This window comes from Rhineura floridana, chromosome 1 (assembly GCF_030035675.1).
Source record: "Rhineura floridana isolate rRhiFlo1 chromosome 1, rRhiFlo1.hap2, whole genome shotgun sequence".
Taxonomy (NCBI): Eukaryota; Metazoa; Chordata; class Lepidosauria; order Squamata; family Rhineuridae; genus Rhineura; species Rhineura floridana.
The window spans coordinates 1023429-1037389 of NC_084480.1; the positions used below are offsets into that span (position 1 = coordinate 1023429).

A 13961-nucleotide genomic window follows, 5' to 3' on the forward strand; every position below is an offset into this window, starting at 1 on the left:
ATTTTAGCTTCTAGGGACAGTTCTGGTTTAATTTGTTCCAACACCCAATTATTGGTCTTTTTCGCAGACCATGGTATGCGCAAAGCTCTCCTCCAGCACCACATTTTAAATGAGTTGATTTTTCTCTTATCCGCCTTTTTCACTGTCCAACTTCCACATCCATACATAGAGATCGGGAATACCATGGTCTGAATGATCCTGACTTTGGTGTTCAGTGATACACCTTTGCATTTGAGGACCTTTTCTAGTTCTCTCCTAGCTGCCCTCCCCAGTCCTAGCCTTCTTCTGATTTCTTGACTGTTGTCTCCATATTGGTTAATGACTGTGCCAAAGTATTGATAATCCCTGACAAGGACAATGTCCTCGTTGTCAACTTTAAAGTTACATAAATCTTCTGTTGTCATTACTTTAGTCTTTTTGACATTCAGCTGTAGTCCTGCTTTTTTGCTTTCCTCTTGAACTTTCATTAGCATTTGTTTCAAATCATTTCTGGTTTCTGCTAGTAGTATTTTATCGTCTGCATATCTTAAATTATTGGTATTTCTCCCTCCAATTTTCACACCTCCATCATCTTGGTCCAATCCTGCTTTCCGTATGATATGTTCTGCGTACAGATTAAATAAATAGGGTGATAAAATACACCCCTGTCTCACACCCTTTCCGATGGGGAACCAATTGGTTTCTCCATATTCTGTCCTTACAGTAGCCTCCTGTCCAGAGTATAGGTTGCGCATCAGGACAATACCACAGCCAAGATGTATTTACCCCTCACAAACCTACCACTTCCAACACTGTTAACAATCTACATTTCCCAGGATTCTTCTTTTGGGTGGGGGGATGTACTTTAAGTGTATGGTGTGTTTACAGCTTCATGATTCTCTCCGTCCGGTCAACCTGCCCTCCCTCTGGTTGCTGTCCTTTAATGCCATTTTCAGTCTTTTGGTCACCCAGGGCAGAAGCGGTTCCTAGGTTTAATCTTCCTATCGCCTTCGAACACACTCTGCTTCCTGCTGTATTTGTTTGGTCTGCAACAATCAGTGTCCCCCACTGTTTTTAAAGCCTCAAGAAGGATTGTTCTTGGGGAAAGAATTGAGGTTGCCAGCCCTATTAGCCAACTGGAAACAGAAAGGCAAAATGGGCCACACTTGCCCTCCAAGATGATAAAGAAGGCGTATGTGTATCTTGTTATTGTTGCTGCTCCTCAGGGGTGGAGCAGTTCCATGCTCATTTGCATATGTTAATTAATGCACACATTCTTAGAAGAGCAGGTTTGGGTGCATTTTCCCCCCAGTCTCTAACCTTCGCTGGATCAGGCCAGTGGCTCATCTAGCCCTGAGCATCCTGTTCTCACAGTGGCCCACAGGATACTCCAAGAGAGGCCCACAAGCACGACCTGAAGAGCATTCTCTCCACTTGTGGTTTCCAGCAACTGGCATTCAGAAGCATCTGGCCTCTGACCACAGAGGCAGAGAACAGCCATCATGGCTAGTGGCCACTGATAGCCTTTTCCTCCATGAATTTGTCTAATACTCTCTTAAAGCCGTCCAAGTTGGTGGCCATCGCTGCTTCTTGAGGGAGCGAATTCCATAGTTTAATTATGCTCTGCTGTGTGAAGAGGACCTTTCTTTTGTTTATATCCTGCCCTTCCTCCCAGCAGGAGCCCAGGGTGTAATGAAATTAGGCATATATAGTTTGGGAATTGTAGTATGTAGTGTTAATTTGACATGGTACAGAATGTGTTAACTTGAGATAGCACTGAATTAGAAAAACAAAATTCCTAAGGTGCCTGTGGATGCTAAATGTTCAGTTGGTGTTTGATACTAAAACGCTAGCTTACCCATCCCATGTAACAAGATACTGTTCAAGTAGATAGTGGCTCACTGGAATGTATCGTGTCAGGAGGGAGGCAGACGCAGCACGGATGAAGCGCTCAAGGCTAGGACGTTAGCTCAATGCAAGACAATGGAGAGACTTAGGAAAGTTACTAACAAGAGGGAGGGGCTGTCTTAGGAGGACTTGAAAGCACATATCATTTGCACTGTGTAAGCATGCTTTAGACTGGTTTTCAGGCACGAGCCGAATACCTGGTCTCTCTTTTGCAAAAGATATTGGTAATCAATAAAGGTTTTGACTTATCTTTGGTCTCCCATCTGGTGTGTATTTTTGGAGCTTCCTCCAAATGTAAAAGAGCCATTTTTGGTGTAACAAGGGCAGCAAACAAAAGCACTAAAAACACTTTAAAAACGTCATAAAAACATACTTTAAAATACATTAAGACAAAACATCTTTAAAAACATTTTTTAAAATGTTAAAGCTTTGAAGAAATCTTTACAAAAAGGTTAAAAACATATTAAACAGCAATTCCAAGACAGACGCAGACTGGGGTAAGGTCTCTACTTAAAAGGCTTGTTGAAAGACGAAAGTCTTCAGTAGGTGCCGAAAAGATAACAGAGATGGCGCCAGTCTAGTATTTAAGGGGAGGGAGTTCCACAGGGTCTGTGCCGCCAGACTAACGGTCTTCCTTTCATTTCTGTGATAGAGGGAGGAGCAGGTGTGTGTAGGGGGGTCTGGAGGTTGCCATAAAAGGAGCAGGGAGGAGGAGCGTTCTGGATCCAGCCTGGCTGCAGTGGAAACTAGCACGCCCCAGGATGCTTGGATGCAAATGACACAGGCTTGGACTACGCGAAAGCGGAAGGACAGCGAGATTTTAGGAAATGGAGAAGGTGGAGAAAAAGAAACAATGCTGTGCTCTGTGCTACTTTTGGCCAGACAAGGAGAAGAGGAAATGAGGAGCTGGCTCCCTGAGTTGCACCGGCCACCTTCTGAGGCTGCTGGGGCTGGGTGAAGGGGTCCTTGCTGGGCGTGTGAGAGAGAGGGGGAGTTCCCCACCACCAGCAGCCATTTCTGGGAGTGCAATCCCCCCACCGTATACCTGTTAATGGAGAGGTTGCTCCTCCCCCTGCCCCCCACTCACTTGCACATGGGGGGGAGAAAGTCTGCCTCCCTCTCTCCCAGAAACAGCAGGAAGGGGGCTGGCACAGGGACTCCCCCATGCCACCTTGCCCAGAATGCCTCACTCTCAGGAAGGACTCACCCCCCTTCTGAGAGGAAGAGGAGGACAAGGTGTATTGGCAGCAGCAGCAAAATGTTTGGAAGGATTAGTCCCACTCCCATCGCACCCACCCACCCATCCCCCTCCAACATAATCAAAGCAGGTGAGCTGAGAACCATCCCAGAGAGTGGCCGTGGCTCAGCAGCACAGCATCTGCTGTGCAGGCCAAAGGTCCCAGGAGGCGCATCACTTTACACTTGCATGCATTGAACCCCATTTACTATTTGAGTGCCCATTTACTGTTTGGAGAATCTGTTGGAATATGTGGTTCAACTCGAACTTGTGGGTTGACGCTGCATGGGGTTAAAAGGGTAGCTAGAGAGGAGACCTCCTGATTGCTAGGCTAATACCTATTCATTGATCTCCTGCTGATTCTCCCTTCCTGCTAGACTGATATGCAAGGGATGTTGACCACATCTCCTTCCTCCTTCCTCCTTCTTTCTCTTGTGAGGGAGAGCAGACTATTTCTTTGTCTCTCCCTCTCCTCCAAGCATGAGGGCAAACACTAGACTTAGTGTTTGTGTTGGGTTAAAATGAATTAGGGATGAAATAAAGTTGATTTCGGTTTATTTACCCCTAACCTGACCCCCATCCCAGGAAGCATTGCAGGAACAACTTTGGTCCAGAATGTAAACTGTATGCAGCTTTTCACATGCTCATTGAGCTTTAACAGATAGGTGTCAAAGGATGGAAGGCTTTGTTCCACACATGAATGTGTTTTGCATTTGTTTATACTCTGTCACTGTTTTAGTGTTCTCTTCCTGGTTGTTTCAGCTCTCTGGCTCCAGCCTTTATCTCAAGGCTGTACGCAGTCTGCAAATTCTGATTTACAAAGGGCAACATGCCCCTGGCAATTTCACCTATCTCCCCTTCCTCTCCTTCTCCCCCTCTTGTTATGACCTTTATGCCACCATGTAAATTCTTTATGCATTATGGAGTTCATCCCCCTGACCTGTAGCCCCTCCTCGAGGGTATATAATCTGAACCCCTCTCAATAAACAGGGTTCCCATTTCTGGAAGGCATCTGGCTGGACAGGTTTGGGTCCCCTTTGTCAAAGGTTCTTCTTGTCGGTTATTTCCTGGGTCTCTGGCAGTGGGTTCATGTGACTCAGCTCCGCACTCTTCCTGGGTAACGTGAGGTGAGTAAGGTTTAAAGGACAGCTCAGAATTTTAGTTTTGACCTAACATTTGCATCTCCAACTTAGCTAGTTAGTTAGATATAGGACTCTTTCCTATCAAGTATGTACTTCCAGAATAAAGTAGTTATTTCTTATTTTAAAGCTTAAGTCTCTGTCTGACTAATTCACAGGGAAGGTGTAATCTTTAGCAAAGGTTCAAATACACAAAGCTAATTCAGATGCTCAAATACCTAATTTTGCTACTCTGCAACAAAATCCTCAGGAGCTCGTTGCAGTCTGCTTTGGTTTTCACTATCATAAATGTGGAGCTGTATCCAGCTAACTCATTCCATCAGTGCAAGGGTTTCCACCTGTGCAATGGAACTACCTCCCTCTCCTCCTTCCCCCTGCCCACGTACCCTATAAATCTGTTCTGAGTGTTCTCCCAACCCCCGCCCGGATCAGAGTTCAGCAGGATACAGGCATGGAGGCGGGAATTCTATTGCGCAAGCAGAAATCCTTGCAGTGGCAGAACAAGTTGGCTGGATGCCATCCTTAGGGTCGCCTACAAACTTAAGACACTTTCTCTTTTCCTCCATCTGCCAAATGAAGGTGTCATGACATCGAGGCTGCATGCCCACCTGTGCTACTTGTAGATCTATGTTTTCATAAGCTCATCGAAAAAATCTGGATGAGGGAGGAGATCCTGGAAGACGTTACAGATGCCATAACTATCACCCTTTTAAAGAAGGGTGATAGAACAGATTGTGGGAACTATCGAGGTATCTTTCTTCTTGGTAGGGCAGGTAAAATCCTTGCAAGGATCCTTGCAAATCGCCTCCTGCCAATCTCAGAGGATGTCCTCCCCGAATCTCAAAATGGTTTCTGCCCTTCCAGGGGGACAGTGGACATTATCTTCACTGCACGACAGCTTCAAGAAAAATGCAGGGAGCAGAAGCGACCTTTATATATGGCATTTATGGATCTGACTAGGCCTTTGACACTGTGAATCAAACCGTTCTCTGGACCATCTTTCTGAAAACTGGATGCCCTGATAAATTTGTGAATATTTTGCGACTCCTTCATGACAACATGACAGCAACAATTTTGGATAACAATGGCTTTCAGAGAGATCCATTCAGAGTTGGATCAGGCATAAAACAGGGATGCATCATTGCTCCTACCTTGCTATCTTCACTGCTATGATTCTACACCTTATTGAGGGGAAACTTCCTACTGGTGTGGAAATCATATATCGAACAGATGGAAAGCTTTTTAATCTCAGTAGGCTGAAAGCAAAAAGTAAGGTAATGTCAACCTCTGTCATAGAACTTCAATATGCTGATGATAATGTAGTCTCCACACATTCAGAGAAAGATCAAACTATCCCAAATGTCTTTGCAGAAGCATATGGAAAGCTTGGCCTCTCGCTTAACATCAAAAAAACCCAAAGTGGTGCGAACCAATCCCTCTGTAGCACCATCAATCCAGCTTAATGGTGTGATGCTGGAGAATGTTGATCACTTCCCCTATCTCAGCAGCCATCTCTCTGTAAAAGCTGACATCGATGCTGAAATTCAACATCGTCTGAGCTCTGTGAGTGCCGCATTCTCCCGAATGAAATGTAGAGTGTTCGAGGATTGGGATATTCGCAGGGAGACCAAAATGCTTATTTACAAAGCCATTGTACTACCTACCTAACTGTATGCCTGTGAAACATGGACCATTTATAAACGCCACTCCCAACTTCTTGAAAGATTCCACCAATGCTGCCTCCGGAAAATTCTGCAAATTACTTGGGAAGATAGGCGGACTAATGTTAGCATTTTGGAAGAAGCAAAGACTACCAGTGCTGAAATAATGATCCTTCAACATCAACTTCGCTGGACCGGCCATGTTGTTTGAATGCCTGATCACTGTCTTCCAAAGCAGCTACTTTACTCCCAACTTAAGGATGGAAAACGGAACATCGGTGGACAGCAAAAGAGGTTTAAAGATGTTCTCAAAGCAAATATAAAAAAATGCAACATGAGCATCGAGAACTGAGAAGTCTTGGCCCATGAACGTCCCAAATGGAGGTCAGCTATTATCAAAGGTGCTCTGGACTTTGAAGAAGCATGAATACAGGGCAAACGGGAGAAACGAGCTAACCAGAAGGCACATCAAACAAATCCTCAAACCGACCATCTTCCACCTGGAAACCTATGTCCTCACTGTGGGAGGCTGTGTGGATCCAGAATTGGCCTCCACAGTCACTTACGGACCCACCATTAAAGACCTTACCCTGGAAGGCAATCTTACTCGGCCACGAGTGATCACCAGTTAATGAAAATGAATGAGATATATGTTTTGACTGGCAAGCTGTGAGCAAAATGGCAGGCCATGTTTTGGTCAGTCAGTTCAAGAGGTGACAGGGAAACCATCTGTATGATCTCACGTTGAGTTGGTGTGGATATCTCAGTTCCGTGACTTAGCTTGCATTTGCCAAGGGCTGAATGCTTCTGCCTGGCTGGCTGAACCCGTCTGTCTGAACAACCAGCCCTGGTACAGGCTGCATATTTTCTGTGTTGCTTACACAAGGCGTGTGGCACTAGCCTGGAGAACAAGTGAGGTAGCTGGCCAAGTCTCTGTGGCGATGTGGGTCCATCTATGCTCACTGTGTACTAAGGAGCTTCCCAGGTTGGTAAAGATGGCAGGGGAACTTCCTTGCTTCTTGGAGAGAGGGCTGATGTCTGGCAGAGAGAGAGATTGTGCAAGCGCCTTCCTGGCACTGCCTTTGAGGAGCAGCAGAACCCTGCTGGGCTCCGGGCATCAAAGGGATGTGCAACGGCTGGGGCAACGGTCAGCCTCCGTTTAAGTTCACTGAAATTCTCTTCCACCACTTTTTTTCAGCATTTGGAAACCAACCGTGCCTCCTTTCTCTCTGCTGCACAGACCCATCCTGGGAAGTCCCCGCTGTCTCTCTGCTTGCTCAGCACCCCCGGGGTGTTCTGGGTCCAGGAGAAGGAGTTGGGTTGCTTCCCCCTCCCCTCCCCCAGCCTGGTGTTTCAGCAGCTGCTTCCTCAGTCTCTCTTCCGCCATTTGGGGCAACACAGGACTCCCCCCACCCCTTCACCCCAAGGACCCCCTGCTCCCAGGCCAGCCACTGGAGCTCCCGGCCCCTGGGGCACAGTGCCGGACTGCTCCTCGGCTCGCTTCCCCAGGGCAGAATGCTGCCCATCTGAGCAGTGGAGCTTTTGGCTTTCGACTGCAAGAGAGGCCAGGCTGTCCCAGCAGCACCTCGCTGGGATCTGCTGTTCATGGTGGCTGTGCCAGGCAGGCATCTGGTCCCAATGCCGCTGAGTTTCCCTGGAAAAAGAGCAGGTGGGAAGGAGCAGAGGGCAGCAGAGTCCGTGTTATTCTGCCCCAGGTGACAGAAGGACTCCAGGGCAGAGGCAGCTGGGATGGTGGGCATGCAGATCCCTGCCCGATACCTTGCCCACTGTGTGCTGCTGGCCCCTGTTCCCAAAAGGAAGAGAGTCCCCTGACCTTCCCCTCCCCCTCAAGGCAAGGAGCAGAATGCTGGCGGGGGGGGGGCTGCTTTATCCTTCTGCCTGGCAGGCAGGCTGAGTGTCTGTGGTTCATGTTTCCCTGGGCACAGGCTCCACCTCTCTGGCTCCCCAGGGCAGGCGGGCAGGCAGGCGGGCACCCTCCCTGCCCTACCAGATCACAGACAAAACACCTTCCTGTACTGACCTTGCACCTCCTCCCTGGACAGCAGCAGACAAGGAGCTCTGCAGATCATGGCCACCACTTTTGCCCCCAAGGTCAGCCAGATCCTGATGACCCCAGAGCCACATTACATCCCTGGGTAAGTGCAGGAGGGCAGCAGCATGTCTGTGAATTTGCTTTGGAGGCACTTCTGGCATTTGGGGGCAGGACTTACAATGCAGGGGGGTTGGCAGGACCCATATCCCCCTCTGCACCGCTGTGTGTGCCCCCATCAGACCGCAGTTCTCTCGCAAGACTATCTGTGTGCAGCCACCTCCATAGCAACCAGGCAGGAAACCGGATGACTGGGAGGATTGTCGCTGGCAAAGTCAGAGGGCTGTGGGTGGCCAGGAGGCCACTTAGGAAAGGAAAGCCAAATCCAGAAAAGGGGGGGAGGGGACAAGGACTGGCCAGGAGATATTTGGGACCTCAGCCTCTGGGGAGGATTCACCCAGTGAGTTTTCCGGGCTTGTGTTTAGTTAACGTTTCCAAGACACAGAAGCAAACAACCAGAACTCTTTCAAATGGCTAATCCTTTGAGACCAGTTCACCCTCATATATTTCCTTTTCTGCTGGAGAGAGAGAGAGAAGTTGAGGTCTGCCTTCACGTCTTCCTTTTCATCTAATGTGCTACTTGGTTTTTAAAGTTCTGAATTGATCAGAGTAATTTAGAACTTACTGAAAAACAAACTGTGCTGTGTTGCTGGCGCTCGAACAGACGCTGTGGCAGAAATGGGGGGGCCGGGGGCAATTATCATGGTAAGGCAATGCCAAAAAAGCAAAACAAATGCACCCCATGTCATGTGTTAAAATACTGGAGTCACTTCAGTGAGGGGAATCTTTCTCTTCATTATAATCTTAAAACATCTCATACATGAATATAATTGGTGAATTAATCAGTTCACTGACAGCAGTATTGGTGAATTCATATGTGATAAGAAGTGCAAGGCAGATTCTTATAATGTCTTTCTCAAAACATGCATCGATTCCAGGCTGGAAGGAAGAGGCAGGCAGGCCTAGCCGCAGGGCAGTCTCAGGCTGCGAGCACACTAGTCACACACAGCAAAGGGTTTCCATTGGCCATACCTGGAGGGGTAATGGGTTGATCTGCCAATCAGCTGCAAATTCTGGTTGAAGCTGAATTTTTTAAAAATGCACTCAAGCTGAGCAGACCAGTTTTTAGAGTAAAAAAGGGCTGGTTTTTCAGAAAAGAGAGGTGGAGACTCACTGGAACCGGCAGAACAGGGCGTGTGCCTCTGCCCTCAGTGCCAGCCCCAGGATTCAGCAAGCTCAGGGCCAGCTGGGGTGCTTCGGCCAAGCCTGTCTCTGCCTGACACTGTATTCAAAATGACTCACCTGCTGGCCCATACAAGAGCCAAGCATAAGAACATAAGAACATGAGAAGAGCCTGCTGGATCAGGCCAGTGGCCCATCTAGTCCAGCATCCTGTTCTCACAGTGGCCAACCAGGTGCCTGGGGGAAGCCCGCAAGCAGGACCCGACTGCAAGAACACTCTCCCCTCCTGAGGCTTCTGGCAACTGGTTTTCAGAAGCATGCTGCCTCTGACTAGGGTGGCACAGCACAGCCATCACGGCTAGTAGCCATTGATAGCCCTGTCCTCCATGAATTGGTCTAATCTTCTTTTAAAGCCATCCAAGCTGGTGGCCATTACTGCGTCTTGTGGGAGCAAATTCCTTAGTTTGACTATGCGCTGAGTAAAGAAGTACTTCCTTTTGTCTGTCCTGAATCTTCCAACATTCAGCTTCTTTGAATGTCCACGAGTTCTAGTATTATGAGAGAGGGAGAAGAACTTTTCTCTATCCACTTTCTCAATGCCATGCATAATTTTATACACTTCTATCATGTCTCCTCTGACCCGCCTTTTCTCTAAACTAAAAAGCCCCAAATGCTGCAACCTTTCCTCGTAAGGGAGTCGCTCCATCCCCTTGATCATTCTGGTTGCCCTCTTCTGAACCTTTTCCAACTCTAGAATATCCTTTTTGAGATGAGGCGACCAGAACTGTACACAGTATTCCAAATGCGGCCGCACCATAGATTTATACAACGGCATTATGATATCGGCTGTTTTATTTTCAATACCTTCCCTAATTATCCCTAGCCAAGAAGCTTCCTGAATCGGCAGTGCTCTGGGCAACTGCCATATTGTTCAGGTGTGGGGAACCCCCTTTGGCCCTCCAGAGATGTTGCTGAACAAGTCCATCAGCCCCAGCAAGCATGGCCAGTGGCCAGGGAGGAGGATGGGAGTTGTAGTTCAGCAACAGCTGGAGGGCCAAATGGTCCCTGCGCCTGATGTGGCTGTTCTAATTTATAAACCCCAAATTGGCTGATAGGCCCAGTTAGGATGTGCATGCGGGATCACGTTGGTGGCTTGTTGCACCCCTGAGGCTGCCCTACTGTCCTTGCAGCTACGGAGGATACTGCCCCCGTTACAAGTTCATGCTGGGCCAGACGTACGGGAAACTGACATCGCAGCTGCTCACTAGTGCGGAGGCAGCGCACTCCGGCCAGCTGCTGCTGCAGCCAAACTACTCACTGTGCGAGACGCAGGAGGAGCTTCCGGAGCAGAGAGAGAGAAGACGTGGCGGAGGAAAGCTCCCCTTGCCTGGCAGCAGCAGAATCCCAGGATACACAGGTCAGTGGTGGGAGCTCTTCAGGCGAGGGGCTGGCAGGGCTGGCAAGGAGAGCAATGCTGCTGCGCTCAGGCCCTGCTGCTGGGCTTCCCATTGGGGCCACTGTGAGAACCCGATGCTGGATCAGGTGGGCCCCTGGGGCCTGATCCAGTTTCAGACTCCTCTTATGTCATGTTCTTAAGAGACTCAGGAAACTGATGTGCATTGTAATGCTGTTGCTTGTAATGCATGTGTTAATATTCCTCTCTTTTTATGTTATAGAAGACAACAAGCTGTTGGTTTAAAAAAAGAAAGGTCAGGAGTTAAGCCCAAGGCAACTGCTCCGTAGCAGCCGGGGGGGGGGGATGGAGTGGGAAAGAGGAGATATGCCAGGACTAGCACTTAAAAAGGGGGCAAGGGTCCCATCCTTCAGCTGCTAATGGATGGAAACTGCATGAAGGCTGTCCAGGACACCAGAGAGGATTTGGGATGATGGGGGAGAGGCGAAGGGGGCAGCCTTACAGGTGCCCCTGGGAGACCCCCTCCCTCCTGTGCCACCCACAGCTACACAACACCCCACATCTATTATTATTATTAGTAGTAGTAGTAGTAGTAGTATTAGATTTATATCCCACCCTTTCTCCCAGTAGGAGCCCAGGGTGGCAAACAAAAGCACTAAAAACACTCTAAGGTAAAGGTGTCCCCGCACTTGTAGTGCGAGTCATTTCCTACTCTTAGGGTGACGACTTGCGACGTTTACTAGGCAGACCGTATATATGGGGTGGGATTGCCAGTTCCGTCCCCGGCCTTTCTTTACCTCCCAGCATATATGCCGGGTACTCCTTTTACCGACCACGGATGGATGGAAGGCTGAGTGGACCTCGACCCCTTTTACCGGAGATTCGACTTCCTCCTTCCGTTGGAATCGAACTCTGGCCGTGAGCAGAGCTTCGGCTGCGTTACCGCTGCTTACCACTCTGTGCCACTCTAAAACACTCTAAAACATCATAAAAACAGACTTTAAAATATAGTACATCAAAACATCTTTAAAAACATAGTAAAACATCTTTAAAAACATAGTAAAACATCTTTAAAAACATAGTAAAACATCTTTAAAAGCTTTAAAAACATCTTAAAAAGCAATTCCAACAGAGATGCAGACTGGGATACGGTCTCTACTTAAAAGGCTTGTTGAAAGTCTTTTGTGCCATGGCTGCTCCAGCGTGACTTGTGTGTCTTGTGGCAGGATTCATTCCTCGGGCCCAAAACCACTTTGCCAAGACCTACAGTGAGATCTGCAAGGAGGCCAGGAGCGAGTTTGCCAGACAGCTGGCGAGGGAGACTGGCAGGAAGGAGGCACGGAAAGCGGCTGGAGGAGAGCCTCTGAAGGACACCACCACGCCAGAGTCTAAGGTGAGTAACAGGCATGCCAATCAAACCTTTCCTTGCCCCTCTTGGCTAATAAAAACTGGCAAGGAGGGAACAGTTGGCTGGGCCAGGGAAGTGATAAATGCCTCCTTGAGAGAGGGAGTGGTCCCTGGCTGTCTGAAGGAGGCAGCAGTGAGACCACTCCTGAAAAAGCCTTCCCTGGACCCAGAGGATTTCAGCAGCTACAGACCAGTGGCAAATGTTTCATATCTCGGCAAGATCTTGGAACGAGTGGTTGCTGACCAGCTCCAGGCGCTATTGGATGAAACCGATTATCTAGATCCATTTCAATCGGGTTTCAGGCCCGGTTTCAGCACTGAGACGGCCTTGGTCACCCTGTTTGATGATCTATGTCAGGAGAGAGACAGAGGGAGTGTAACTCTGTTGATTCTCCTTGAGCTCTCAGCGGCTTTTGATACCATCGACCATGGTATCCTTCTGGAGAGGCTTGCGGAGTTGGGAGTTGGAGGCACTGCGTGGCAGTGGTTCCGCTCCTACTTGGCAGGCCGTCTCCAGAAGATAGTGCTTGGGGAACATTGCTCGACACCGTGGGTACTCCAATGTGGGGTCCCGCAGGGTTCGGTTTTGTCTCCCATGCTTTTTAACATCTACATGAAGCCGTTGGGTGCGGTCATCAGGAGTTTTGGAGTGCGTTGTCACCAGTACGCTGATGACACGCAGCTCTACTTCTTTTCATCTTCCTCAGGTGAGGCGGTCAATGTGCTGAACTGTTGCCTGGACGCGACAATGGACTGGATGAGAACTAACAAACTGAGATTCAATCCTGATAAGACTGAGATGCTGTTGGTGGATGGTTTTTCCAATCAGATGGTGGATACATATCCTGTCCTGGACGGGGTTACACTCCCCCTAAAGGAACAGGTTCGTAGTCTGGGAGTCGTTCTAGACTCTTCCCTGTCACTTGAGGCTCATGTAGCCTCGGTGGCACGGAATGCGTTCTACCAACTTCGATTGGTAGCCCAGCTACGTCCCTACCTGAGTAAGGAGGATCTTACATCAGTAGTACATGCTCTGGTAACCTCACGTTTGGATTACTGTAATGTGCTCTACGTAGGGCTACCTCTGAAGAAGGTTCGGAAGCTACAGCTGGTGCAAAATGCGGCGGCCAGACTGCTAACAAGAACGAAGCAGTCTGACCATATAACACCTGTTTTGGCCTGCTTGCACTGGCTTCCAATACGCTTCTGGGCCAAATTCAAAGTGTTGGTATTAACCTATAAAGCCTTATACGGCGCGGGACCTCGATATCTGTCGGAACGCCTCTCCCGCTATGAACCGGCTCGTACACTACGGTCTGCTACGAAGGCCCTCCTCCGGGTCCCGACTCATAGGGAGGCCCGGAGGGCAGTGACAAGATCAAGGGCCTTCTCAGTGGTGGCCCCCGAACTATGGAATAGTCTCCCCGAGGAGGTTCGCCTGGCGCCGACACTATCATCCTTTCGGCGCCAGGTTAAAACCTTTCTCTATTCCGAGGCATTTTAATTTTTTGTTAATGATTGTAATGTTTGTAATTTGATTTTAGCCTTTGCTGTTTTTAAATTGTGAAATTTGATTTTAGACTGATGTTTTTGTATTATATTGTATTTTATTGTATCTATGTTCACCGCCCAGAGAGCTATTGCTAGTCGGGCGGTATATAAGTTTTAAAAATAAAATAAATAATAATATAAAAATTTCCTTGGCTAGCCTGGCACCCAGGTGAGCCACTGACAACAGATTTGCATATAATTTGAATGTGCCAATTCATATGTTTAGAAATAAGCACTGCAGTTGAAACAGATCATGATGTACAGACCCTCTCGGGTGTTGAGATCAGCAGAGGGGGCTCTTTTGGTGGTTCCCCCACCCTCAGAAGCTTGGGGGGGCCCAGGTGAGGCCATTCTCTGCGGCGGCCCCTAAGTT

At 48.5% G+C, this 13961-nt stretch overlaps 1 protein-coding gene across 2 annotated transcripts in view; it reads left to right on the forward strand.

Annotated features, from left to right (window-relative positions):
- CIMIP2B (ciliary microtubule inner protein 2B) overlaps positions 1-13961 on the forward strand; it is a 36222-nt gene that overhangs the window by 15273 nt on the left and 6988 nt on the right. Inside the window, exons 1-3 of one of the 2 annotated variants that reach the window (XM_061612725.1) lie at positions 7873-8080; positions 10407-10633; positions 11857-12023. In XM_061612725.1, coding sequence (XP_061468709.1) covers positions 8013-8080; positions 10407-10633; positions 11857-12023 — 462 coding nt within the window. In that variant the 5' untranslated portion in view covers positions 7873-8012. Of the gene's footprint in view, positions 1-7872; positions 8081-10406; positions 10634-11856; positions 12024-13961 lie in introns of those variants that run through there. The other variant, XM_061612720.1, reaches the window with a different exon arrangement.